General features: G+C 42.5%; 1 protein-coding gene across 1 annotated transcript; it reads right to left on the reverse strand.

The window, feature by feature from the left end:
* Positions 1–548: 548 nt before the first annotated feature.
* On the reverse strand, positions 549–21,766 carry LOC138774247 (solute carrier family 22 member 2-like). Its single transcript, XM_069954957.1, has 12 exons — positions 21,359–21,766; positions 16,717–16,820; positions 15,167–15,321; positions 13,294–13,462; positions 12,733–12,847; positions 10,838–10,944; positions 9,448–9,662; positions 8,226–8,334; positions 4,094–4,206; positions 3,742–3,841; positions 2,814–2,877; positions 549–595 (listed from the first exon to the last, which is right to left on the reverse strand). Exons 1-11 carry the CDS (start codon positions 21,764–21,766, stop codon positions 2,820–2,822), a joined length of 1,653 nt encoding a protein of 550 aa, XP_069811058.1. The 3' UTR covers positions 549–595; positions 2,814–2,819.
* Between the last annotated feature and the right edge of the window lie 5,516 nt (positions 21,767–27,282).

Genomic DNA, 27,282 nt, shown 5'->3' on the forward strand with positions numbered 1-27,282 from the left:
CTTTGCTTAATAAAACCTATTACAGAGTTTAATATTAAAATCACTTATACTATTGATACTTGAAAAATGACATTTACATGACAGTTATGCTTTTAAATATTCATATTCTATTTGGTATAGACTTGAGAAATTGCCTTTGCTCATGGTTATACATTTTACATGTGTGTATACTAGATACATTTTTAATATTAAATCTATGTTAAAATATGGTGGTCAAGGTACTACAAATATTCACACAAAAACTTGCTAATGGGAGGCCTGAAGTTTTGTTTTTTTACAGTATACGAGCCCAGGAAAATATAGAAGAGCCAATTTACAGACTATAGAAAAATGTTTACTTTAGACATCAAAGGTATCATCCATACATATGTCCAAAAAGTAAAGTATAAAGTACACACATTATAATTTTTTTGTCCATTCCAATGCAAATTTTATATATTAAAGGTCAATAAAGTATAAGAAATCACCTAATATCACACTAACCTCTTGATCTCCCAGAGTCAGTCGTTATCCTGCTGTTTACTTGTTGTATAAAACAAAAGTAGGTGCTCTTGTATCATCTACCAAGGGTTTCCTCTCTAAATATTTAACACACCTCCAAAAAACGATCACAGAACAGAATTTCAGGCTTCAACACAGGGAATTGCAGAGCAGCACAAACAGTAACCCCTCCAACTTTCTGCATCATATGAACTAATTGAGCTGCTGCTAGAACAGGCAGGTTTGTTTCTGAAAGGTCGCTGAATGTTCCCTATAAATAACAACCTCCTCCCATTTTATGGCCCTATACAAGCTTCAGAGATCATTACTGACTAGAACCCACAATGTAGACTGTTGCTTTGTCTGATATACGTCTGATACGTATTGATATGTGATATCATATTTCTCGATATTTTCTGATACCACAAATTATTTGAACTTGTAAAAAAATTCTTAAAGTGAATTTGTCAGCTGCAAATCACATTGCAAACAGCTGACAATGTCAGGGAAAGAGAAACATGGTCCCAATCATTTATCAGTCTGTGTCTCTAGAACTTGCTAGACTCCCATCCCTTTCAATGCCAAATCTCACACCTGAACACGATTTGTACGATCAGCAAAGGGATAAGATGTGGAAACTAGAAGCTGACTGCCAAGTAGGGATCAACGAAAAGGGGAGCGAGGAGGTGTTACCAACCCCTAGCACTTCAGGAGCTTGGGAAAGCCTCTATCGCACTTAGAAATAGAGAATAAAAGCATTTTTCTTGGTTATGGAAGCACAGACTGATTATACAAAAGGTACCATATATCCCCTTGACCTAACAGCTATCTAACATTGACCACAGTTTGGAACTTCAATTGCGAATGAAAGGTTCACTTTAAGAGCAAATGTCTCCTTGATGTAGTGACAAAAGTCCAACATGAATTCATGTCAATTATTTCCGACTGTTGTCCATAGACTTCAGTGCAATTTTTATTTAAAACAACAGCCATTGTTTTCAGTGCCAAATAACGGCCGTTGTTTGTACGTTGTGTGATTATAGCCTTATACATACAAGAGCACAACTAAAGCAAATGAGTGCGTTGGCAAGAGGGGCTATTAGTTGGAATTGTCTTTAAAGTGACTCTGTACCCACAATCTTCCCCCCCGCCAAAACCACTTGTACCTTCGGATAGCTGCTTTTAATCCAAGAACTGTCTTGGGGTCTGTTTGGCAGGTGATGCAGTTATTGTCATAAAAAACAACTTTTAAACTTGCAGCCCTGTGTCAAATGGGCGTGGCCTAGAGTGTCTATGCCCTAGGATTGCAACACCTCTCCATCCCTCCTCCCCACCCTGCTCATCAGTAGGAAAGCCCCTGGGCAGGATTTTTCCTATTCATCACCTGATCACTGCACAGGTGCCTTAAAGATCCAGCTCATGTGCAGTGTTCACACAGGTGATGAATAGGAGAAATTGTTCTAGGGGCATTCCTATTGATGAGGAGGGCAGGGAGGAGGGACGGAGGGGTGTCGCAATCCTAGGGCATAGACACTGTAGGCCATGGCCGTTTGGCACAAGGACGCAAGTTTAAAATTCGTTTTTTTAGGACAATAACTGCATCACCTGCTAAACGGACCACAGGAAAGATCTTGGATTTAAAGCAGCTATCTGAACAATCCCTATGTGGATATCTATGGTAAATACGGTAGTGTCATATGAACGTCTAGTTTTCAAACATAGAGGTTGTCCCACCAAATTTGGAAAAGTCTGGGATTCTTGGTGTCATTCCCCCCTGACGCTTATTTCAGAATCCGAATTGCCTACGAATACATAATATCTCCTATGTGTGTGGAGAAACACTTCACTCCTTACATTTCTGATATATGTTAATCCATTGTTTAATACAAGGTTTACTACGAGTTTCTATGATTATCCTTAAGGGACATTGTCCTGGACTTATAAACATGGACGGGACTCCTCCGCTTATTTTTCTATGTTTCTGTTTATATATTTTATTTGCTGCGTGGACTTCTGTTTATGTAAATTTTATTATGTAACTCATAATAAAAACGAGTTAAAAAAAAAAAAGTAGCTATCTGAAGGTACAAGCAGTTTAGGAGGGTCAGATTGTGGGCACAGAGTTGCTTTAAGCGAACACCCCCAATGCGCTGAAGATATTACACTAGTGTCGGTACGCTTGTCTCTTTCTTAGGATGGCTCATTAAAGCATTTCCCTTTTCTGAAAGTAAAAGATTAAATAAATCTACATGATCCAAGATAAGGTCATTTTGATTTATTTTTTTATTATTATTTTTGGTTAAAAAAAAAAAAAAAAAAAAGTCCATCTTCACCATCTATCATTCTTTAGACTTTACTTCCAGATATGTAATGTTTGATTTTTTTAACTCGTCTTTTCTGAAATAGAAAGGAAAAAGAGTATGGGTATTTATTGTCAGGGATATACAATAATAATCTGTATGAAGAAAACAATTCAGACTAATCCTGAAAAGGGTATTCCAGAGAAAGATGGAGGGAACATAGCAACAACATTTTTTAGTTAAGGAGTATGGAGAGGGACGTGAAACCGCATCGTACCTGGCGGGGGGCGCCACTGGTAGCCCACACCAGCAATCATCGTGCTGGCTATTTAACCATTGCCACCGTCAACCATATTTAACCATTTTGATTGGACAAATTGTCACATTGTGGGGACATGATCCATTGTAGCCTGACGCTTCTGCTACACTCCTGTCCCTGCCTGACTCAGGGACTGAAACTGCCTGCCTACAGCAAAGCAGTACCAATAGAGTGTCAGTCTATTGGATCATACATCTTCATTCATCTGTATGACCCATTGAGTGATTGCGTATGAAAGTCCCTTACGGGGACAACAAAAGTGTTGGTTTTTGCATGTGTAGAAATGTCCGCCCTATTAGCTTATAATGTTATCAAAACTGCAGGATGAATACCTTAAACATAAAAAGATGCAGATTTTGGCATGAAAAATGAGCCCTTATACAGCTCAGTAGACTGAAATTTTTTTCTCTCTCAGAAATATAGGTAAAGTCCCTTTTACTGCACTGTGAATGGCCTAAAATGAAATCCAACAAATTTGTGAAATTGCACTTTTTTGTGTTTTTTTTTCATTTCAGAGGTTTTTTTTTCCCTGTTTCGCGGTATAATTTATGGTAAAATGAAGGGTGTTGTGGCAAAGTATAAAAGATACTTATACATGCTTTAAGTGAAAATGACTACTCCTTACTGTTACACTTAACTCACCTATGCAAATTCTCTGTTTCTTCAATGGTTTCTGGAAGTGCACGTCCTTTGGTTTCAGGTAGCAACAGCACAAGTATCCCGGAAATTATTCCTATAATAGCTAAGTATGAAAATAAGATCAGATAATCTACAAACTCTGGTAGGAAAACCACTGACACCAGCCGAAAAGAGAAATATCTTTCTTGAATAGTTTCTTTCTGTGGAATTACCATGACCAAAATACTATGTGTGAACCGAGACTATCATTGTACTTGCAGCCTGTGGCTATATGGTTGGCTATACAAGCACCCATACAAGATGCTAAAAGTGATGATTATCGCTGGATTACCCCATTCAGCTGTTTCTTACTTACCAAATACTATAAGCGGTAATTCTTTCCAAATACTTGTCAGTCGGTAAACAATGAATGGTGTTATGGTTCCTCCAAGATCACACATGGATGAGCAGACCATTACTCCAAGATTCCTGAAAATGACAGATAAGATGTATTGTGAGAATGGTTGTAGAAAGAAAAAGAGGTTGTTCTATTTAGAAAACAGCAGTAATGGTCATTTAACAGTTATTGGGTTGTATATTCAACTAATAAGGCATCATATTAGCTGCACTATGGACAAAAGTATTGGAATACACTGAATTAAGGTATTTTATTCAATTGCATTTGCAATGTTTAAAATCGAACACCTAATATTGCAGTCTGCCCCTACAAAGCCCTGACCTCAACCCCACTTAAGACCTTTCTGATGAACTACAATGGAGATTGTGATTAAAAGACCGGCGGTCCTACTTTTTTCAATGAACCGGTGCCCGGTTCCCACGCACGGAGCCTGTCTATTCCTGAGCACTGTGACTTGACCCCCTCCCCTCTGTGATGCTGCTCCATTACAATCAATGGAGCAGCATCACAGAGGGGAGGGCAGGTTATCACACGGGTGGCCGTCCCAGGCCGGTGCTCTCAGTCCCAGGCCGGTGCTCCGGAATAGACCAGCTCTGTGCATGGGAACTGTGCTGCAGTTCTTAAAAAAAAAATAAAAAAAATAAGGACCGCGCCAGTGCCAATCTCTTAAAGTAAAAAGTGCAAAGCGATGTATCGGGTGGTACATTTGCTTAAAAAAATTATTTTGTTTCATCAGAATACCCCTGTATATAGGAGTTCTGGTAGCTTGTAGATACCAAAGTTTTGTATTTATCTACTGTTATGTGACATTTTTACTTCTAAAAATTGTTAAACTCAAAAAAAAGACTTGTGTATGTACATGTCATATTTCTCATAGTTGAGGGGAACCAATCCCCAAATGGTTTGCAGAATCATAGTATAGATCTACTGTGCGGCTACCATCCGCGGTTTCAGCAGTAGCTTTAGCAAGGAGAAAAAGTACTTTTATGCTACTGCGCAAGGCTGAGGGGCGGCAACAAGTCATCTGGGCGGGGAGCCACCCGTGACTAGTCACCGCTCTCTGCCTGTCGGCACGCAGTGCGGGGATGATTGGCCACTAACAGGTCCCTCTGCCTGTCAGTCATCCCCGCACTGCGCGCTAGTCACTGGTGACTCCTGTGAGAGATATAGTCTGAAAAATATCTATATGTATATGTATACTCAGGTATAGCTCGTACTGCCATATGGTATTCATTATATATATACTTGAATGTGTCTTTGTTCTCTTAAGAGTTGGGAGGGGAGAAACGAGTGGTCTGGGGTGTCACATAACTTAGGAACTCATCAGCATAAGACCCTCCCGAGTAGGCAAATAACCAATTGTGCCAGTATTAACCAAATGATGTAACCACCCTTTCCCTGTACGTCATAACTAGTATAAGAACTGTTGTTTGTGTAATAAAGCAGAATTCTTTTGCATTGATACCAATTGCTATTGGTGTCTGTGTGAATCTGTATGAGCGCTCATACTATTATTTGATATAATTTGGATACCGCACAAAGAGGAAGAAATCGCTATTAGTGCGATAACACTCCCCACCCAAATACCTAGTTGCCTCCCCTCTCCCTGCACAGCCAAAATGTTGGACTATTTATTTATCTTGCAGTAATCATTCCTATACTGCCCTGCTCTTATAAACATTAGACCATAAATGGTAACAATTACTTGAAGTGCAGGACCATAATAAAGAATGTATACTTACCTATCCCTGTGCCCCCACAGTGCTGCCTCACTGTTCCCAAACCGCCACCAGCCTCCTCTGGCTCCCGCTACTGAAACATCACAACTTATGCTCAGGAATGACCGCTCAGCCAATCAGTGACTGAGGCGGGACACCACTGCAGCAAGTAATTTGCTTGACCGGGTACTTCCCCGCAGGTCGTGAAAATGATGCAAGTTGGCATTGAGAGTGGTGCTGCAGCGGCACAGGAAGGGGTAAGTTTACATTCTTTATTACCCCCCCCCCCCCCGCCTGAAATGGATTTTTTTTTTGCCTGGAGTTCTTCTTTAAGCAGTATATTTACCTGTAGCGCTTTAATTAATGAGTGTCCATGTTGATGTTCTAAGTTTAAATAGGTTAAGATCACATAGTACTAGATACAGACACGGATAATAATGTAAAGTCTATGGCCCTGGGTCTCATGCTGGAGACGAGTGCCATGGAAATGCAGCGGGTAGCCCGTCCCATAAGGTATAGTTAGAGGAGCTGGGGAGCGGAGAGAACAGGCACTTTGAATCCTATTCCGGCTACCAATTAAAAACAGATTCACATTATTGAAATGACTGCCCTGCACAGTACAGCAACATTTCTGTATTTTATACTATACAATGTCATACTATTTTTTTTTATAATATACAGCAGGGGTGGGGAACCTTTTCCATGTCGAGGGCCGGTCGGGCCTTAATAAAATCATTCGAGGGCCGCACTCAATGTTATACCGTGCGCGGCAGTTAGTAGCGGGGGTTTGCAGCACCCGAACAAGGCAAAGTATTGTTCCCCTTATGCCCCTGCTATTGTAGTTAACCCTCTGTGATGCCCCTTGTACCTGATTTGAATCCTTAGTGATGCCCCTGGTAGCCTAGTTAACTCCTCAGTCATGTCCCTGGTGGCCTAGTTAACCCCTCAGTCATGTCCCTGGTAGCCTAGTTAACCCCTCAGTCACGTCCCTGGTAGCCTAGTTAACTCCTCAGTCATGTCCCTGGTGGCCTTGTTAACTCCTCAGTCATGTCCCTGGTGGCCTAGTTAACCCCCCAGTCATGTCCCTGGTAGCCTAGTTAACCCCCCAGTCATGTCCCTGGTGGCCTAGTTAACCCCCCCAGTCATGTCCCTGGTGGCCTAGTTAACTCCTCAGTCATGTCCCTGGTGGCCTAGTTAACTCCTCAGTCATGTCCCTGGTGGCCTAGTTAACCCCTCAGTCATGTCCCTGGTAGCCTAGTTAACCCCCCAGTCATGTCCCTGGTGGCCTAGTTAACCCCCCCAGTCATGTCCCTGGTAGCCTAGTTAACCCCCCAGTCATGTCCCTGGTGGCCTAGTTAACCCCCCAGTCATGTCCCTTGTGGCCTAGTTAACCCCCCAGTCATGTCCCTGGTGGCCTAGTTAACCCCTCAGTCATGTCCCTGGTAGCCTAGTTAACCCCCCAGTCATGTCCCTGGTGGCCTAGTTAACCCCCCCAGTCATGTCCCTGGTAGCCTAGTTAACTCCTCAGTCATGTCCCTGGTGGCCTAGTTAACCCCTCAGTCATGTCCCTGGTAGCCTAGTTAACCCCCCAGTCATGTCCCTGGTGGCCTAGTTAACCCCCCAGTCATGTCCCTGGTAGCCTAGTTAACCCCCCAGTCATGTCCCTGGTGGCCTAGTTAACCCCCCAGTCATGTCCCTGGTGGCCTAGTTAACCCCCCAGTCATGTCCCTTGTGGCCTAGTTACCCCCCAGTCATATCCCTGGTAGCCTAGTTAACCCCCAGTGTCTGCCCCAAATGAAAAAAATAAACATCCCACTCACCTTTCCTCCGCTCCCACGCTGTCCAGGTCCTCTTCTCCCTCCTCTCTTCTGTGCCGGTCTTCTCCTGCAGGCGGCGCGCGATGAAATGACCTCATCGCGCGCGGCCTGCAGGAGTCAGAAGACGTGCGCCGCTCTGCGCCGCGCTGGTGAGGCAGGAGCCGGCATACAACACATCTTCCTGTGTCTGTGCCAGCTCCTGCCTCACCAGCGCGGCGCACGTCACAGGAGGGCAGGAGACAGAAGATGTGCACCGCTCTGAGGGGAAGGAGCCGGCACTCACAGCATCCTCCTGGCAGCTGTCACAGACACAGGAGGATGCCGTGTGTGTCGGCTCCTTCTCCTCCAGAGCGGCGCATGTCACGGGAGCCGCGGGCCACATGCGGAGGTGTCAGGGGCCGGATGCGGCCCGCGGGCCGGAGGTTCCCCACCCCTGATATACAGTATATTTTATTTACATCTTAGTGTTCTTAAAATGTTTTAGATTACATTACCGATTTCCCCTTTCATATCCTATTAGGATTTTTACATCATACTCAAATCATGAGTCCACACCTGATAAACGTTGGGTACAGCTCAGCATTGACCAAACAAATCATCTCGTAAGAAAGTGTGATACCCATTCTGCTCACGCATCCCAGTGCTATCTGGAGCCCAGGGAATTCTACAAGGGATAAAAACAAGGTAGATGTTACACAAAGCTAAAGATGTTAAAAATGGTAGAGATGAGCAAACCTCCAGCGCGCTTGGGTTTGTCTAAATCTGAGTGTGCGACATTGGATTACTTGAGGCTGAAGAAGTTGGATGCAGCCCTAGAGAGTTCTTAAAAAAAATTAAAAAAAAAAGGTACAACCTATAACTATGTTCACACTACGTCAGTACCTCACTAATCATGGCCGTTGTAACGAAGGCCGTAATTTCTAGGATCCCTAGCGGCGCTGCAAGAAACTGACATGTAAGTTTTCTGCGGCCGCTATTCAATGAATAGCGGCCACAGAAAACCCTGTCAGTTCACACAATGGAGCACACGGCTCTGGCTGCACGCTCCATTGTGTGCAGTGGGGAATTCGGATGCGGGCGCGCACGGATGCGGCCGCTTCCAAATTAAGCGTCAGTGAAGATCATCCGGCCTGAGCTGGAGGTTTGCTCATCCTTACTTTTGATTATTACTGATTATTATATTCCTTTGTAATAGAACTTTATTAGAATAAATGTATACTTTCTTGTTTGTATTTTAACTACAGAAATGAGTGAACCTTGAGCACACTATAGAGACAAGCAAATTCAAGCGCGCAGCCTTTGATTACTGGTGGCTGAAAAAGTTGGATGCCGCTTTACGGCTGCCTGGGAGACATGGATACAGCCACAGACCATAGGCTGTATCCATGTTTTCCAGGACTCCCTAGTGCTGCATCCACTTCTTCAGCCACTGGTAATCAAATGCTGCACGCTCAGGTTTGAACAAACCCAAGCATGCTCAAGGTTTGCTCATCTCTAATCAACTACTACATAGGCCCCTTTGCTGTCTCCACCATTTGTGTCAGGAACTGCAGGGCTGCCTAAGCTCGAACCCCTGATATGATCAAGAACTGCCGCACATCGCTATCGATACAGAGCAATCACTATTTGCTGCACAGAGACTAATCAGCAAGCTTTTCTTTCGGCATCTTTCTTTCCTTCAGGGACTGTAAAATAGGATGGTAGTACTGGATGTGGGTATATTTAGTATAACTTGTAATAATAAGTTGAATTGTACTTTAAACAGACAACAATTTACCCTTAGGAATAAAAGCAGAAACTAGACACGCCAGTCCTGTTATCATACATGCCACTGCCCATGGGTATCTGCGGCCGATACGTTCCACTGTAAAAATTATTATAAGGGCTGAAGGAAATTCAACCAGAGCAGAGATGAAAAAGTCGAAATAAATATTACTGCTGGTACTTCCCATGTGCATTATCAGTCCCTGGTAAATAACTGCACAGGAAAACCTGAAGACAGAAAAGAACAGAGATTACATTTCCTAGCTTAGCCATTTTTTTGCATGTGTCTATTCGGTAGTCTAGTTAGTATTGACACTAAGCTTTTTTTATTGTCTGTTTTTGAGAAAGAAAAATGACATCCATCATTTTGCTGTTTGGCCACCGTCAGTGCATTGCCCTTTGGGTGTGTCTTTAATGAAAAAGTTCATTGAATTTAAAGGGAATCTGTCACTAGGTTTATGCCACCTTAAATGAGGGCAGCATAAACTAGTGGCAGAAATGATGAACAGATCGGTGTATTACTTACATTATTCTGATCTGCCGTTCTCCTAATATGCAGGAGAATAGGATTCTTGTCACACCCCTCCCCCTGCCCTCCAGCTGCTGATTGACAGGTGACTGCCTATACACAGCTTGGATAGATAACTGCCAATCAGCAGCTGGTGGGTGGAGTTTTTTGCTTCTCATGAATATCCAGGACTACTGAGCTCATGCACATAATGGAGAGGACTACTTATTGTCCATGTTATTCAGGGGGATATCTCTGGATCAGCTGCACAGAACAATGTAAGTGATATATCATCCTGCTCAGCTTCTCAGTCACTAGTTTATGCTACCCTGAGATAGGACACCATAAACCTACTGACAGAGTCTCTTTAATAGTAAAAACATTGAAAGGACATAAAAAAAAAACAGAAGAACTGTGTGTGAACAACTAAAAAAGTAACGTCCGGTGTTTGCAAAAGACGTCCGTGAATAATTGACACGATCATTATTTTGATGTCCGTGCAGACAACGTCCGTCATATAATACTTCTCTGATGAGATGCTCGGCTGCTCGGGAGAGCTCGCCGCGCTAAGTGTACGTCACACTGCTTGCGCCGGGAATGGGACAGAAGACGCGCGGAGGCCGGGAACGGGCCCCAGGTGAGTTAATTGTTTTTTTTTTTACAGTGGCCCCCAAACGGTGGGGATGCACCCATTTATGAGCCCCCCCACTTCTGAAAAGATTTTTCAAGGTTAAAAAGTCGGAAAATACGGTACTTATATTTATGTTGGATTTCTACGTTTGCATTCTGTACAATACTAAAATCGTCCGGAAGCCTCAGCAAACTGAGCTCTGCTATATCTGTACATTAGGCATCTGATATAATGAATGAACTATATAAATACAAGGAGACTTACCAGATGTACATAAGAATAAGTGTGTATTTTCTGATCTGAGGAGTTCTGAAAAGGTCGGCAAAAGACGGCACTTTCTTATCACCTGTTTCTTCTTTTTCCATTAGACTCTGAACATCATAAAATTTATACAAAAATAAAGTATCTGTAAGCGGGAAGATGCAAGGTATGTGTTTTTTCTGGCACAGGCCATAACTCTTTTCTCTCGGCTGATACAGGCTGTATTACTTTTGTCTAAATGTGTCTTCTGTAAATATTATACATGTATATTAGCGTTTGCTCTGGGGCCCTACACCTCAAGGGGGGACTCTTCTGATGTTATTCTTCATTGGGGGCACCCTGGCTTTGTCTATGTGAAACACTGACACTAATGTTTATTGGAGGAAGGTTGCTGGCACTTTTTATGTCGAGTACTTTGCTAGCAATTTTGTTTAGGGGGCTATTTACATCACAATTTTAACCCCTTAATGACTGCCCACTCTATTTTGACGGGGGCCATTGCAGATCCTCAATCTACAGCGACGCTAAAACACAAGGATGGAGTTTGTGGGTACGGCTCACCGGGTACCGGTAACAGACCGGTGTTGTGCGTGGGAACCGGACAGCCCAAACAAAAAAGTATGTTGCCGTCGCCGGTCTATTCATGTAAAAAACAAAAACGCAATGTTCCAGTGGTACATTCGCTTTAAGAACCAGTAGAGAATCAAACAGGAAAGAGAAGTATAAGTCCTCCCTTTCTATTTTCCATCCTATTTGAAACCACCTTTGGCTTTGGCCAAATATAAGATAGTCTATAATAGATTTTATTTGGCAAAAGGGAGTTTGCAGGGTAGTAACCAGGAGCAAATATGCTATATACTAGTAACAGAATGGTTAAATATAGTCCCGTTCCTCATATACATACACAGGACAGTGGATCCTGAAAAATCACCTGAAATGACAGGTACACTTTAAAGCTAATTTTACCTTTTTACTAACTCAATTGCCTTAGTATATATGTGGCGGTGACCTAGTAATATTCTATTTTAGGGATGAGTGAATTTATAGTAGGAATGAAGTGAAACGCTTTGTTAGGCTCGGACAGCAGACTGCTGGCTTAGTAGTCAGTGCCCCTCTGAGTGCCGGTAAAAGCTGGATTCAGTCCTGTGAAACCTCTCCCAGTTTCCCAGGACTCGTTCCAGCTTTTCCTGGCACCTGGAGCGGAGTGGCACGGACTCCAATGCCAGCAGCCTAACAAGCTGCCAGCAGATCCTAACGAACAAGCCATCATGCAGTGTAAGGCCATGTTCACATGGCGTAAGAGACCGACCGGGTCAAGGAACGTACGGTCTCTGAAAAAATTATCCTGGCCGGTACTGCAGTACCGGCCGGATGATCTTTCACGTCACAGAGTTCTGACGCGGGCGCATCAGTGCGCGCCTGCATCAGAACTCCCCACAGCACACTATGAAGCTTGCGGCCACAGTCGCTCGCTTCATAGTGTGTACTGACATGGTTTTTTACGGCCGCTATTCACTGAATAGCGGCCGCAGAAAACTGACATGTCAGTTGTTTGCGGCGCCCCAAAGGATCACGGCTGGAGCGTATACTATGTGTATACGCTCTGGCCGCGGTCCCATAGATTGCAACAACAGCTGTACTTTTACAAAAAGATAAATTGTGTGAACAAAGTCTTAAGCATAAAGTGTGTGTGTGTATATATATCAGCAATATGAGCCTCTACTGTAATGGAAGCAGACTGCATCAGGCACTAACTAGAAATACAGGTAAGTATCATTCACGGATAACAGCCGTGACAACAATAAGAAAATAAAAATGTTACACTACACAAAAAACACATGAAGCTAGCCAATAATATTGTGCTTCTTCCCATAAGCAGAATAGACAGTGACAATTACTTGTAGAGCATGTGGAACTGCTTTCTTATTCCTCTTGGCAATTTGCTTGATAATTACATGAGCTTCAGCCGTACGTTTTTGGGAAATAAGCCATCGAGGTGATTCTGGAACACACCTACGACAGGAGAAATGTATTTATTAGGGTGCACACAAACAAGATTGGCAGCAGATCTGTGGCAGATCTGACGGTGTTCAGTTATTTAGATCAAATCTGCTGCGGATCCGCACCATCAAATCCGCTGCAATATGGTACTTGTGAAGCCTCCCTTAAAAAATGGTACCTGATGGTACATTCACTTTATTGGTCCATCCTGGGCATAGGCCATCAATTTGTAAAGACTGTATACCCCTCAAGAGTAGTAATGACTGGCAATGCAATTTACTGTGTAGGTGATTTAAGAAGAAAATAATCATCAAAAATATTCTTATACAGGTCTGTATGGCCTATCAAATATTCAAATCAGAAAACTGACTGATCTGCTCATGAATTAAAATAAATTAAAAGAATAATAAATGTGCATAAATATAATAAAGGGCTGGAATATCAGTACAGGAACTCACCAGTAATAAGTTAAAAACACAAAGTTTGGCAAAGTAACAGCTAGTTGCAGCCATCTCCAGTTAGTAATGCCATAAGCCACTCCTGCTAGTGCTAGAAGTCCAACAGTGAACGCCATTTGGTATACAATCCCTACTGTCCTTCTGTGGTCCAAACCAACAAATTCTGCAACTAAAACAAAATACAAAATATTTATTATTAAAGTTATAGAATCATTATGTGAAATAGCATCCCTGGACTAACACAGGCAATTACTGTTACAGTACATAAAACACAAACACTTTCAGCTTTACCCTCTTAGGGTATGTGCACACTACGGAAAATTTGCTTTGGATTACAAGCACGGTCCCGGAACGAATTTTGCTCGTAATCCAAGGCACCACTTTATATATAAACTTAAAGGGAATTTAGGCATTTTTATGGTGGAGGGTTGTAAATTTATTAAAGTTTCGGCAGTGATTCTCTGATCTCTAATACATACTGTATTGTTACTGTGGTGGTTATGCTGGTAGGCAATGTATACAGCCATGTCTCCAGTACATACATGGCAGGCCCCCAACTGCCTCAGAATCCCATCAGCACCCAAGCGATTTTGTCACTGGCCTGCTGATGGAGTGTCAGTATCTCATAGATCTCTTATCTGCTGTGGTCACGATCTGAGAGATCTGCACCAGACTGATGCCGTAAGAAAGCAGTGGTTTAGTGACCATCGTTCTAAGTCACTAGAGAGTTAAAGGTAAAAATGGGCAACCTAATATTACAACCATACAAACCATACAGCTTTACATTTAATAGATTTGTGCACAAGCGGCCGTTCTACTATTCCGTTCTACTAAACTTAATAAAAAGAAACAACAGTTAGTTTTAAGTCCATTATCTGAGCAGTAAAATGACGGTTTCACAGGTGTTTTATTGCAGAAAGATTGTGTGTGTGAACATGTCTTAGTAGCACAGGTTTGAAGGCTTACAGTAGACGCAAATTTGTCTGATTTTTGTCTCAGATGGCACCCAGTGGTCACGATCACACAATATTTTTTTTGGCCATTTGACAGCCATTTTTTGGGGACGGCCATCATTTCACAGCCAATCAACATCCATTATTTGGCCTCAAAATGACGGCCATAAAAAAAAAAATCTGTCACAGGGCCAAAAAAGACATTGTGTGGTCGTGGCCAATGACAGCTTAGTTTTCATTTCCTAAAATAAGTATATGATGTACAAATAAAAGAATATATTGATGGGAACTGTGGAGAAGAAAATTCAGACTAAATTAGATCCTATTGAACCATATGTAACTGTGTGTGAGGGGCTAGTTTCTTTACAGGACAGTAGTTGAAGACAGAAGAACTGAGCTCTGCTAAGATCGCACATGGTCCACACTGGGGCCCACAGAAAGTGAAGAAACTTTACCATCAAGTCAAACTGGTGTGGCTGTGCCCCAGGTCTACAACACCTCTCCTTTCCTACTCCCCACCATCCTTATAATTAGGAATGCCCACAGGCAGGATTTTTAATCATCGTTTGTCTAAACACTGCACTTGTGGACGTAATGAATATGAGAAATCCTGCCTGGGGGCGTTTCTAATGATAAAGAGAAAGAAAGGAGAGGTGTTGTAGACCTGGGGCACAGCCACACCAGTTTGACTGGCTGCTACAGATTTGAAAGATCATTTTTTGCTAAGGATTTACTCTCATCAAATGGATGGTACTAGCGGCTTGGGGGGTGTTGGGTACAGAGTTGCTTTAGGCTAAATAGCTTTTTGGTGGCTATATTTATTTTAATTTTTTTGCTGGGGTTGACAGGAACAAGACAAAGGGTGTGTAAATCAGTGACTTTCATTACACTTTAATGCTGACTTTAATTCTTCAGCTTACCTAGAACATAGGCTGACAACCATGTACCTTTGCTAACTAACCCCTGAACGAAGCGAAAGGTAACAAGCCAGGGATATGATGGAGCAAACGCCACAAGGACCCCAAACACAGCAGAGATGAAGAGTGATAGTAAAAGACACGGTTTGCGACCAAATCTACAAAAAATATATATATTTGTATAGTAAACAATGTAACCAATGTCACCTTTTATTAATGCGTACACTTTTCTCTTAGGGTAAATTCACATGGGCGGATCCGCAGCGGATTTTACGCTTCGAATTTGCAGCGGATCGATCCCCTGTAAATTCCAATGCAATTACATACTGAAATTATACCACTAATTCCACCTGGATGATAAAGAAATGATCACAATATTCCTGTCTCAACACAGGTTATATCCAGTTTACCTTATAACATCTACACCTCTATAATTTATTTTATACAACAAGAACCATATTGAGGCTAGTTTAACAGTTTAAAACCACATACTTTATTATAAAAATATAACATACAAAAAAACTATTTGCAATAAATAGAAAAGACCAGCAGATGGCAGTATACAAGCACACAGATAAATACGTAGATTTTTACATTTTTATAATATCTAGGTTAGTGCAAAATATGTTTCAAGGCTCCCTATATATAGGCTAGTATAAATACTCTCACCGTCGTCCACACTGGGACAAATAGTACCGGCTAACTAACCTCACAGTACATTACATTCATGTGATCCTGAGCACTCACCCATTACTGCTGCTGTGTATCTGCCACCATATACCCCTCAACGACGTTTCGCGTTGGTTTGCTTCCTCAGGAGGGTGCCTCCTGAGGAAGCAAACCAACGCGAAACGTCGTTGAGGGGTATATGGTGGCAGATACACAGCAGCAGTAATGGGTGAGTGCTCAGGATCACATGAATGTAATGTACTGTGAGGTTAGTTAGCCGGTACTATTTGTCCCAGTGTGGACGACGGTGAGAGTATTTATACTAGCCTATATATAGGGAGCCTTGAAACATATTTTGCACTAACCTAGATATTATAAAAATTTAAAAATCTACGTATTTATCTGTGTGCTTGTATACTGCCATCTGCTGGTCTTTTCTATTTATTGCAATTACATACTGGCAGCAGGATTGTCATCCCGCTGCCAGTATGTAAGTGCCGGCTGCATTAACCCCCGCCGCCCGGGATGATACATTAGCGGCAGCGCGATCTGGCGGCATCTGAGGCTCCCGCCACAGTCACTGACTGGCTACGTTGGACCTCCAGGAGCCGGGAGTCTCAGACGCGGCCGGATTGTGGTGCCAGTAATGTATCATCCCGGGGGGCGGGGGTTAATGCGGCAGGCACTTACATACTGGCAGCGGGATGACAATCCTGCTGCGAGTATGTAATTGCATTGGAATTCACAGGGGATCGATCCGCTGCGGATTTAGCTGCGAATTTGCAGTGTTAAATCCGCTGCAGATCCGCCCGTGTGAATTTACCCTTAAGAATACAAAATGAAATGAGGTTACACAGTTGAACATATAATAACCAGTACATTACCTGTCAGACATATATCCGATAAATACAGAGCCGAGGAAGAATCCAAGGTTCACAAATGACTGGAACAGATCAAGCTTCCAGGCATCCTCACATACGAGGTTGAACTGGAAGAAAAGAAATGCCCCTAAGAGATATTTCAACATTTCTTGACTTCTGATTTTCCGCTGGCATCTGATGCTACCTCCTGGCTTTAGACCTCGGCTCTGACATTTGAATATTGGACCTAGATTCTGTCCCTGACATACCCATCTGTTGCTGACCTGGTTCATACAGTTCCCCCGCTCCTAGCCTCACATCAGAGATGCTGCCGTGCGGGGGGCACTCCATTACAGGCATTTCACATCCGTGTTCCGTGTGAATGTGGCCTCAAAAAGCTGCAGTTTTTTTCTAATCCTGGAAAAATCCTTTAAAGGGAACCTGGCACCCGGGGCAGAACCCACCTGATCCCCCACCCCCACCCCCCGCCAGTCCAGCCACTGAGAAATCGCTGGCCACTCAATATGCAAATGAGAAGAGGTGAGTCCCATGTTCATATGAAATCACTGCTCCAATGATTTCCTACGGACATCAGACTTCTCTCTTTTTATCTGCATATTGAGCTGGTGGTGATTTCTCCTGCAGAACCGGTGGGAGGGGGTAAAGTTTTGGGGTTCTATTGGGATAGAGTCGGGGGGGGGGTTCTGTTTCGGATGACAGGTTCCCTTTAGGAGTGCTGGAGGACACGGGGGAAGCATGGAGAAGTAAGTATAGCTTCTTTATTATTTTCTATATAATAACAGAGTACCCGTTTAACCCCTAGACTACCTATGCCATACCGGTACACCATGGACGCATGTGCCTGAATGACCTATGCCGTACCTGTGCGCCATTTAAAGCTACAGAGCTATGAAGCGGAGCTCGCTTCATAGCAGGTGAGGACCGGCTGCTGACCACCTCACCATCAATTATGGCAGCAGTCATCTTGCTGCAGTCATTAACCCCTAAACACTGCGATATCTGTGTTTATGTGTAAGAGGAGCTGCTCCTGTCACTTACTGATTGGGACACTGCGAGGTTCCCAATCGGTTTGTCTGACTGCCGGACGAGTAATACCACTGTGCAATGGTATAGCATTGAACAGTATATGCAATCTAATGATTGCTGTTAATAGTCCCCTGGGATTACTTAAAATGTGTAAAAAGAAGAAATAATTGAAATGTTTTTAAAAATATGCCAAAGCCACTCCCCAAATAAAAGTTTACATCACCACTAGAGATGAGCGAACCTCGAGTCTCGAATGCTCGAGTCCACCCGAACGTTCGGCATTTGATTAGCTGGGGCTGCTGAACTTGGATAAAGCTCTAAGGTTGTCTGGAAAACATGGATACAGCCAATGACTATATCCATTTTTTCTACATACAGTAGCCTTAGGGCTTTATCCAACTTCAGCAGCCACTGCTAATCAAATGCCGAAAGTTCACGTTCGGATGAACTCGATGCTCGAGGTTCGCTCATCTCTAATCACCACCTTTCCCATTATAAGACTAAAACATGTAAAAATGATTGATTGAATAACTAAATAAACATAATATATATCATAGCATGTGCAATTGTCTGATCTATTAAATATAACAATATTGGTCCCACAAAGCAGTGTAAACAAAAAAAAAGAGGAAGAAAAAAGACAGGATTGCTGATTTTTTTGTTTCATTATATATTTTAAAAAAATGTATCAAAATGTTCCATCTTCAAAAATATGATTAAAAAATTTTTTACATCATAGCACAAAAAAATGATACCCCAAACAGTCCTGTAGGTGAAAAAAAATATAAGTCACAACAGAGCATAATTATTTGCAAAAAATGTTTTTACTTATAAAAAATAGTAAATAATTAGAAAAGCTATGTACACTTGCATATTGCTGTATTCAGACTGACATATAAATCGGCCAATTCCGCACACTACGTTATGTTTATTTTTTTATATTTTTATTTGTATAAAACTATAGCTCTCAAAAAATAATTTTTTGGGGTATGTTTATGTCTCAAAACACGTTGTACATCAGTAACTCCTAGAAAAACAGCTCTAAAGTCTTGGCTACTAGGTGTCTCGCTTCTCTGCAATCTGCTGTTCACTGCCTGTTTGAATAATTCTATTTCTTGTAACAAAGCAAGACAAGGCACATGAAGCAGGACGGGGCTTAGCATGTGCTTTGTGCTGGAGAGTGTATGTGAGAGAGAAAAACTGTGTACCTGCAATTGTGTCCATTCAAGGCTTCACTCTCATATCAGCAGCAGTTTCAGTGCTAGATGTAACCCCTTTGCTGTATGTGCACAGACTTGCCTCCTGTATCTAATCCCCCCCCCCCACCTTTTATTTAGTGTGCAGACTTATCAGCAGCAACCCCTTTCTTGCTGTGCTACTGCTGTTTCTTTCATAGCCGGTGCATCAGTGACTGCTAACCCCCCCCCCCCCAAATGCCATCTATAGTAGTGTACTGTATAAATCAGCCCAGCAGTGTCACCCTGATCAGTGCACTTTCTCCCAGCACTACATCCTAGCATAGAGGAGTATGTGCTAATCCTGCTGCCATCTGAATGGAGAAAATGAGAAATAGCTGTGAACCATGGAGGGAACTCTCAGGAGTTCAGCAACAGCAGTAAGAGCCCTAAAGTCACAGCTCTGAACTGTTAGTGCTGTTAGAACTGGCAGATTTTTATAAATCATATGAAATTACATGCAAAAGGTATAAGCTAATATTTTTTTTTCAATATTTTTTTTTGTCATTACTTCCATACTGCCCGAATCACAAGCCATCGTTGGGGATCCCTGGTGGCTTCTCCCTGCCCCACTGGCTTTGATTGACAGATTTCTCCCTATACCCAAACAAGCGAGATATATCAATCCAGGCTGGTGGGGCGGTAAAAGTTTCCTAGGATCTCTTTGATGAATGACTCATGGTTCAGGCAGCAAAATAGTGATGAAAGGTTCCGTTTAAAGGGTACCTGTCATTTAAACAAATTTCTGACACGTCATAGTGACATGTCAGAGGTTTGTATCGGTCAGAGTCCGGGTAATTGGACCTCCCGCCGATAGAATTATATTGGAGCCCTATGGAACTTCCGGTACAGCAATTACCGAAAAAATTCCATAGGGCTCCATTATAATTCATAGCAGCAATTGAGGAAATGAAGTCTTCCAAAAAGTTTCTTATTCTAGGTGCAAACACCACAATAGTCAGGAACTATCTAGGAAATCTTCCTTTTTAATAGAAATTTCTATTGGTGGTTTCTGATAAATCAGAGGCTGCGCAAAGCTCCGATTTCATAGAGATTGTGCAAGTTAATGAAGCTGAAAATATTATGCAGATGGATACATTGCATGATGATGAGGTCATTAATAAGGACAGTTTATTTCCCTTAAAGGGGATCTATCATTTAAACAAACTTGACATGTCATAGGTGCTCTGCCCCTTCATCTTTGTCTCACTGCTTAAGTTGCAGTCGATGGAATTATAATGGAGCCCTATTGAATTTCCGGTAATTGCTCTTCCGGAAGTTTCATAGGGCTCCATTTTAATTTGAGTATTTTGAGACGTCTCCTGTCTTTCTAGTTGCTGCCATTCCTGAATTACAAGTTTTTCTAAAAGTCAATCTATATGCACGATAGGAAACTACATTCCCCATCATGCATCTCCCTGATTGGTCCATTAGTGTACTTGCCCCCTTAGCTTTCTTTCCTGCCCACCGCTGTCATTATTACTGCACAGTAGACACAGGACTGTTTTTTCACAGATTTAGCATCCCATCACCCCAATATGTATTCCATACTAACTGATGCTATAGCAGAGCTGACGCGCGCATGGTGTAGCTATGTGCTGCATAATGGCATCCGGTGTATTGTAGGTTTAGATCTCTGTGTGCTGACTGTGAATAAAAACATTTTAGTTCCATCCAGATTCTGAGAACATACATAACACCTACACTATACAGAGCTGTAACACAAAGACAGGTACATATGCCTGCATTCACTCACAGCAAGCAGAGATAGAACTATAATTTTTCATATTACAGAAACCTAGGCTCAGGGACACATGTAAGTCTATGGAAGCAGCACAGGTGCATGGAGATGATGGGGGTCGGGTTACCAAGTCAATTGACAGCTAACCCCGCCCCCAGAGAGATCATCACTAGAGATGAGCAAACCTGGAGCATGCTCGAGTTGATCCGAACCCGAACTTTCGGCATTTGATTAGCGGTGGCTGCTGAAGTTGGATAAAGCCCTAAGGCTTTGGAAATCATGGATATAGTCATCGGCTGCATCCACGTTTTCCAGACAACCTTAGAGCTTTATCCAAGTTCAGCAGCCCCCGCTAATCAAATGCCGAACGTTCGGGTTCGGATCGACTCGAACCCAAACCCGGTTCGCTCATCTTTAATCATCACATGTCCTGTGACTACAAAGGGAGGGGGAAAGAGGGAGCTGAGCATGGTCAGAGTGAACCCAGAGTAGAGGATTTTAGACATCCAGAGCGGATAAGAATGAGAAAAAAAAAACGGGAAGGGGGATTGTTTAGAATATTGCCGGTCAGGTTTTAAAAAAATACACTGTGTGAACATAGCCTGAGACTAAAAGGATACAATAGAATACAGAAGTAACTTACCTCTGTCACTATGGATGACCCAGCGGTGTCATAAACCCAACCATCTGTGCATTTGGTAAGGGTGATGTTGCTGTAATGAGATTCTGTAAGATTCCTTAATGGATCGATGCAGCTCAGAGATGTCCTGTTCCAGTCAACATCATATTGAATACACTGACTGGTCAGAGCGGAGTCGTCCAGCAACGGAACAGTATAGTTTATCTGCTCCTCAAGGCTCCAACCACATTTGTCACTCAGCTCTTCGACCACAGGATTACTACACCTAAAATCAGGTACAAAGCCTAGGAACACAATTCCTACATATATCGGGGTAAACACCACAGAAATTAAGCACATGATGAAGAACAGCTGCTTTTGGAACAAACCAAACTGCCCTATGTCCACTAAAATATCATCGAAGGACGTCATGCTTGAGTGTATGGCAGGAGGACTGGAAGTGATCAGGAGCTCGCTCTTCCCAGCTGCGAACTAAAGGAAAAGTTTCTAAAAAAATGTCTGGTATCTGCAAATCTGTCATTAACACGTGTTATTATATCTATTGCTTTGCCTTTCACACACTTTTTTTTTTTTTTATACTACATGCTAAACCAGCAAGGAGGTACTTTGCAAAGTTAAACTATTTTAGCATTTATGGGTCACTAAGTTCAGGAATTTTGCCAAAGGACTGGATACAAACAACGTTCCCTTTTAGCTGCGTGGCACGCGGCCGTTCAGCTGACAGGGAGGCCCGCTCACTGTCCCCCAGCCGCCCGATCAGCCCGAGGTCTCTGGGCAGCGGCTCACAAAGAACACTGTATCTATGTCCTCTTCTGGACACAGATACAGATAGGAAGCTCAGTATGCGTCGGCCAGGACTTCCGGCAGAAGTACCAGCCCCAGCCATCTATAGGCGGGGGGGGGGGGGGGGGGGGGGAACACAAGGGGCATCTATAAGGGGGACAACACAGGGAGGGGGGCATCTATACATGGGACAACATAACGGGGCATTTATAAGAGGGACAACACGGGTGGGGGCAACTATAAGGGGGATAACGGTTGCAATCTATAAGGGGGAAAACAAGGGGGGCATCTATAAGGGGAACAACATAAGAGGGACAACATAAGGGAGAATACACAGGGGGCCATCTATAAGGGGGACAATACAAGGGGACATCTATAAGAGGGAATACAGAGGGGGCATCTATAAGAGGGAACACACAGAGGGACCACCTATAAGGAGGCAGAGGGGCCATATACTATAAGGGGGGCACATAGAGTCAGCCTACCCACTAAATGAGTGCACAAAGGGGCCAATACAGATGTGCAGTTTGAGATGAGGATGGTGCCAGAGTGAGGCGACTAATATGTTTCTCTGGCAGATTCTGTGGATTCGTGGCTTGGAGAAGTTCTCATAATGGCCCAGGACAGATGGAGAAGATGAAAAGGGAAGAACTCCGATCAGAGAAGACGCCCCCCTGTGAGTCATTTGATATAACTGCACTGTAATGTATATGGTGTAGAGAGCCTATAGTACTGATGTTCCTGTGTCAAGTTTTTGATTTGCCCAACCTTGCCTGACCATTGCTCAGCTCTCTTGCCATTCCGCTCAGCTGTGGCTGAAGCTTAGAGGGAACATTGGATACAAATGTCCCCCTTAAAGGCATATTCTGCTCATACATAACTTTCCATATGCTGCTGCCCATAGTGAAATATAAAGAGGTTTCACTAGGGAAAATTAACTTGTCCCCCACCGATTACCATATTGGGTCCCCAGCTTCTTTGATATGACCGACGGCTCTTATCATTCCTATGGAGCAGCTGGAGAGAGATGAGTAAGCCGGAAAAGGAGCTTACTCAGTTCTCTCCAGCAGCCCCACAGGAATGAATAGAGCCATGGGTGACATGCCATACTTGTCGCTAGTCATAACAAAGAAGTTGGGGCCTGATACAGAGATCAACAGGGGGTTACGGAGGTCGGACCCCCGCATTCTCTTATGCGGTGGATAGGGGACAAGTTAATTTTCCCTGGACAACCTCTTTGACTATTCATTCCATACTTATTATTATCTATTCAGTCTCCTTACCCCAGTTCTGATCCTGCTGCTATGTGCTGATAAAGAAATCTGTTTCTGCTAAAGTATGTATTTATCCTGTAATAAAATCAAAGATTTATTCTAGGAATATATATAATTTATTTTAGGAATAATATAGCCACAGTATATATGCAACTAGGGCATGGAAAATGATAAATCATCATGTTCTGAGACTGTGATGCCCTTAGTGATATAAGCCATTATGCCACACAGGCTCAAGACGTGAGTGCCGGTGTCTATTGTACGTATCTGGGTATTCTCCTGTGCACCTTCTTCCACAGATGAGCTGACTATCAATCTTTCTCCTATTCCAGGATATAGTTGGTATCCCCCTTATCCTAAATATTACCATTAGAGGAACGATCTAAGGACAGTATCACACAGGTCTATTTAAGAGTTAATATCAACTTTCCCTGAACTAGAAAGAGCTGACAAAATATGTGATTATGCAAGAACTAACCGAGCAAATAATCCTTGCATTCAACTTTTATTCACTAAGTTAATGTTTCTGCATGTTAGACGTCATATATCCCATGTGCCAACCGGAACAGAAGTAACAGGCGTGTAAAGCCTTCACTGTACAGTGGACACATTAATCAGATGTTGTTAGACTATCCCGCTAGATGCAGTTATTTCCTATTGGAGAACACTTAGAGGCACATTTATCAGTTTGCACCTAGTGCACTCTTGAAATCAGTGCAAATTTTTTGCGCAAAAACTGCCTGAGCTCTGAGCCAGGGTCGATTTTTTTTTGCCAGCTGTGCAGCAGCCTCCGCCATGCTGGATTTATCGAGAGGTGTAAACCTCCTGATAAATCTGACAGCAGGAAACTTCCTGGAAAAACATGCAGAAGCCAGTACAAACTATGAGATTATATTATATTAGAAGTTGTTTATCTTGGGGTGGTTGGTTTTTTATTTCAATACAATATACTGATAACAGAATAGCCCTTTAATAAATATAAAATATATCCTAAGACAAGCATAACAGTCTTAAGGCTGTAATAAACAGCGGAATATTATGGGCAAAGCGAGCGCCGACCTGTGAGGTCAGTGTTCGCTTCCCCTTGTTCCCCCTACACAGACCGCGATCGGAGAGCAAGTGGGGCAGTCTGAATGATCCTTAGATGGCTCAGGCTGCCCACTGAAGTCAGTGGCGGTCTGCTGCCGCTCATATTACATAGCGTGAAGTGGAGCAGACCGCTACTGCACAAATCGTGTTTTTGCAACATGTTGACCATCGTGCATGTCGGCTGATCATGGCCTTTTAACAGGTCCTATTACAAGAAACAATTATCGGCCTGAAAGTAAGGGTCCATTTACACAGGAAGATTATCTGACAGATTATCTGCCAAAGATTTAAAAGCCAAAGCCAGAAACAGACTATAAACCGTTAAGAAAACCGAAAAAAATTGCACAATTATTTAGAAGTTTAACAAAGTCCTTTATTTACATATACATAATTTACAAAAATTGATAAAAACTAGGGAATTTCATGGGAAAAGACACAAATAACACAAGGCCAGAGGGGGAGAAAGATCTGTGTGGTAAATCAATATAAAATTAGAAATTATAAGTGCTGCAATATTATGTGTACCAATTGCAACACTACCATCTGGTGGTCACTGAAATTATAGCAGATGACAAGTATTTAAGCCTCATTAGCTCCTGATGAAGTGAGCGAAACATGCGTCGGGCTGGTGGGCCAGACAAGGGTAAGATCTCAGTGTTGGTTTGTTTTTCACTTTTGTGTGGTCGCATAGGAATTGAAATCTGTAGGGCCTTACTTGTGGTGCTCTATTCATTACCTGGCTGGCCGCTGAGGGGTTACAAACAGTCTCTCCTCCATTATACTATATCATATTATACTACATCTATGCTGTAACTGCATTGCAGGTTAAATACTTGTCATCTGCTATAATTTCAGTGACCACCAGATGGTAGTGTTGCAATTGGTACACATAATATTGCAGCACTTATAATTTCTAATTTTATATTGATTTACCACACTGAGATCTTTCTCCCCCTCTGGCCTTGTGTTATCTGTGTCTTTTCCCATGAAATGTTATCAATTTTTGTAAATTATGTATATGTAAATAAAGGACTTTGTTATACTTCTAAATAATTGTGCAATTATTTTCGGTTTTCTACATGGTTTTGTTGCACTGTATATCGTTTAGGCAGGACTTTCTTTTGTCATATAGCTGCAAGATCCAAGATCTGTCCTGGGGTCCATTAGGCAGGTGATGGAGTTATTGGCCTAAAAAACAACTTTTAAACTAGCAGCCTCCGTGCCCCTTATCATTATGAACGCCCCCAGGCGGTATTCGCCCTCTTTTGAAATTTTTAATTCCCGCACATGCGCTGTATCGAGCCGCAGAAATGACAGGAAAAGGTGGAGGAATCCTGCCGGGAGGCGTTCCTCATCACAAGGAAGACAGGGAGGAGGAACAGAGAGCCGATGAAGGCCTTGGGCACAGACACTCTAGGCCACGCCACTTTGACACGGTACTGCTAGTATAAAAGTTATTTTTTTTTTAGAACAATAACTGCATCACCTGCAGATTGTGGATACAGAGATTTGCTTTCAGGCTATGTTCACACACAGTATTTCCGTCAGTCTTTTTTCAACCAAAACCAGGAATAAGACTGACAGGGCAAAATTATAATGGAAAGATTTGCGCAGTTTCTTTGTTTTTAACCCACTCCTGGTTTTGGTTGAAAAAAGACTGACAGAAGTACTGTGTGCGTACATAGCTTTAGAAGAGAGTATATCTGCGCTTCGATGAGCTGACAGGTAGACAACTATATAATATGGAATCATGCAGAAGAAATGACAAAACAATTATTTTTGCTTTAAATTAAGTTTATTTCATTTGCTCAATACTTTTATATTACAAGTGGATCAAAAATGGAAAAAAGTCCATTGTACCAATCAACCCAAAGAAATCAGAAGATACAAAAGTGGGCAGCAGATTAGACAGACATGACGTACCTGTAATCGGGGTTAGACAAGGAGTGTTGGCTCTTATGGCAGCAATGTAACGTCCAGGTTACTTATTAGGTGACGGCTGCTTTTCTCTATCTCATTGACCCTTTGCCGAATATAATTAGACTTCCAAGCAGCATCTGCCCCCATTTTACAGTGTTATTACGCACAGTACCTTTCCTGATCAAACTTAGTAATAAATAATTCTTTAGCCCACGTCACACTTATATAAAGACCATACTGTGTGCAATGCAAAGTCATTCAATATATTCTAATATACTTTGTGTTTCAAACCTAGTTTCCAAGACCCGATTGGTGTCAGTGAATAGTGAAGCTCTTGTTGACAGTAAAGGCCGTATTAGACAGCCCAGCGCTCACTTATGGAGCCTATTACACGACTTGACAAGCATGTGTGCAGGACTGCACAGACATCATTAGTGATGTTCATGCAGCCCTTGCTTTAATCAGTCGACTGCGCATCTTCTATTGCTTAGAGATTTGTCGCTGTCAGACAATGTTTTTTGGCATGTTGGCTGATCACTGTCTCTATTACACGGGGAGAGATCTGTCCGATTCGGCACATAATCACTCTGTATAATAGGAGCCTTTAAACTTCTGCGGATAATGTGCACTGGAGCTTCCTCTTCTATATATAAGCAGGAATGATTACATTCAGTGAGAATGGAAGTAAGAAGAGATGGTTATAACTTAAAGGTGTTCTCTGGCCAATATAGACTGAATGGCAGGGTGTCAGCATCCACGTCGATCAGCCATATGCCAACCGCACTACTACACAGTGAACAAAGACACGGTTCCAACAAGAGAAGAATGGAGTGCACTCACCGAAGTAGTCTTCATAAACTT

The sequence above is a fragment of the Dendropsophus ebraccatus genome, chromosome 15 (assembly GCF_027789765.1).
Source record: "Dendropsophus ebraccatus isolate aDenEbr1 chromosome 15, aDenEbr1.pat, whole genome shotgun sequence".
NCBI lineage: Eukaryota > Metazoa > Chordata > Amphibia > Anura > Hylidae > Dendropsophus > Dendropsophus ebraccatus.

What these genes read in the sequence shown, in the direction of transcription:
- LOC138774247 (XM_069954957.1), bottom strand. Translation starts at nt 21,766, where the DNA reads ATGACGTCCTTCGATGATATTTTAGTGGACATAGGGCAGTTTGGTTTG. An exon ending in CTGTACCCAACGTTTATCAG is followed by an intron (nt 4,207 to 8,225) that starts GTGTGGACTCAT and finishes TGTCATTTTCAG; the next exon opens with GAATCTTGGAGTAATGGTCT. An exon ending in ATTACCGCTTATAGTATTTG is followed by an intron (nt 3,842 to 4,093) that starts GTAAGTAAGAAA and finishes TTTCATACTTAG; the next exon opens with CTATTATAGGAATAATTTCC.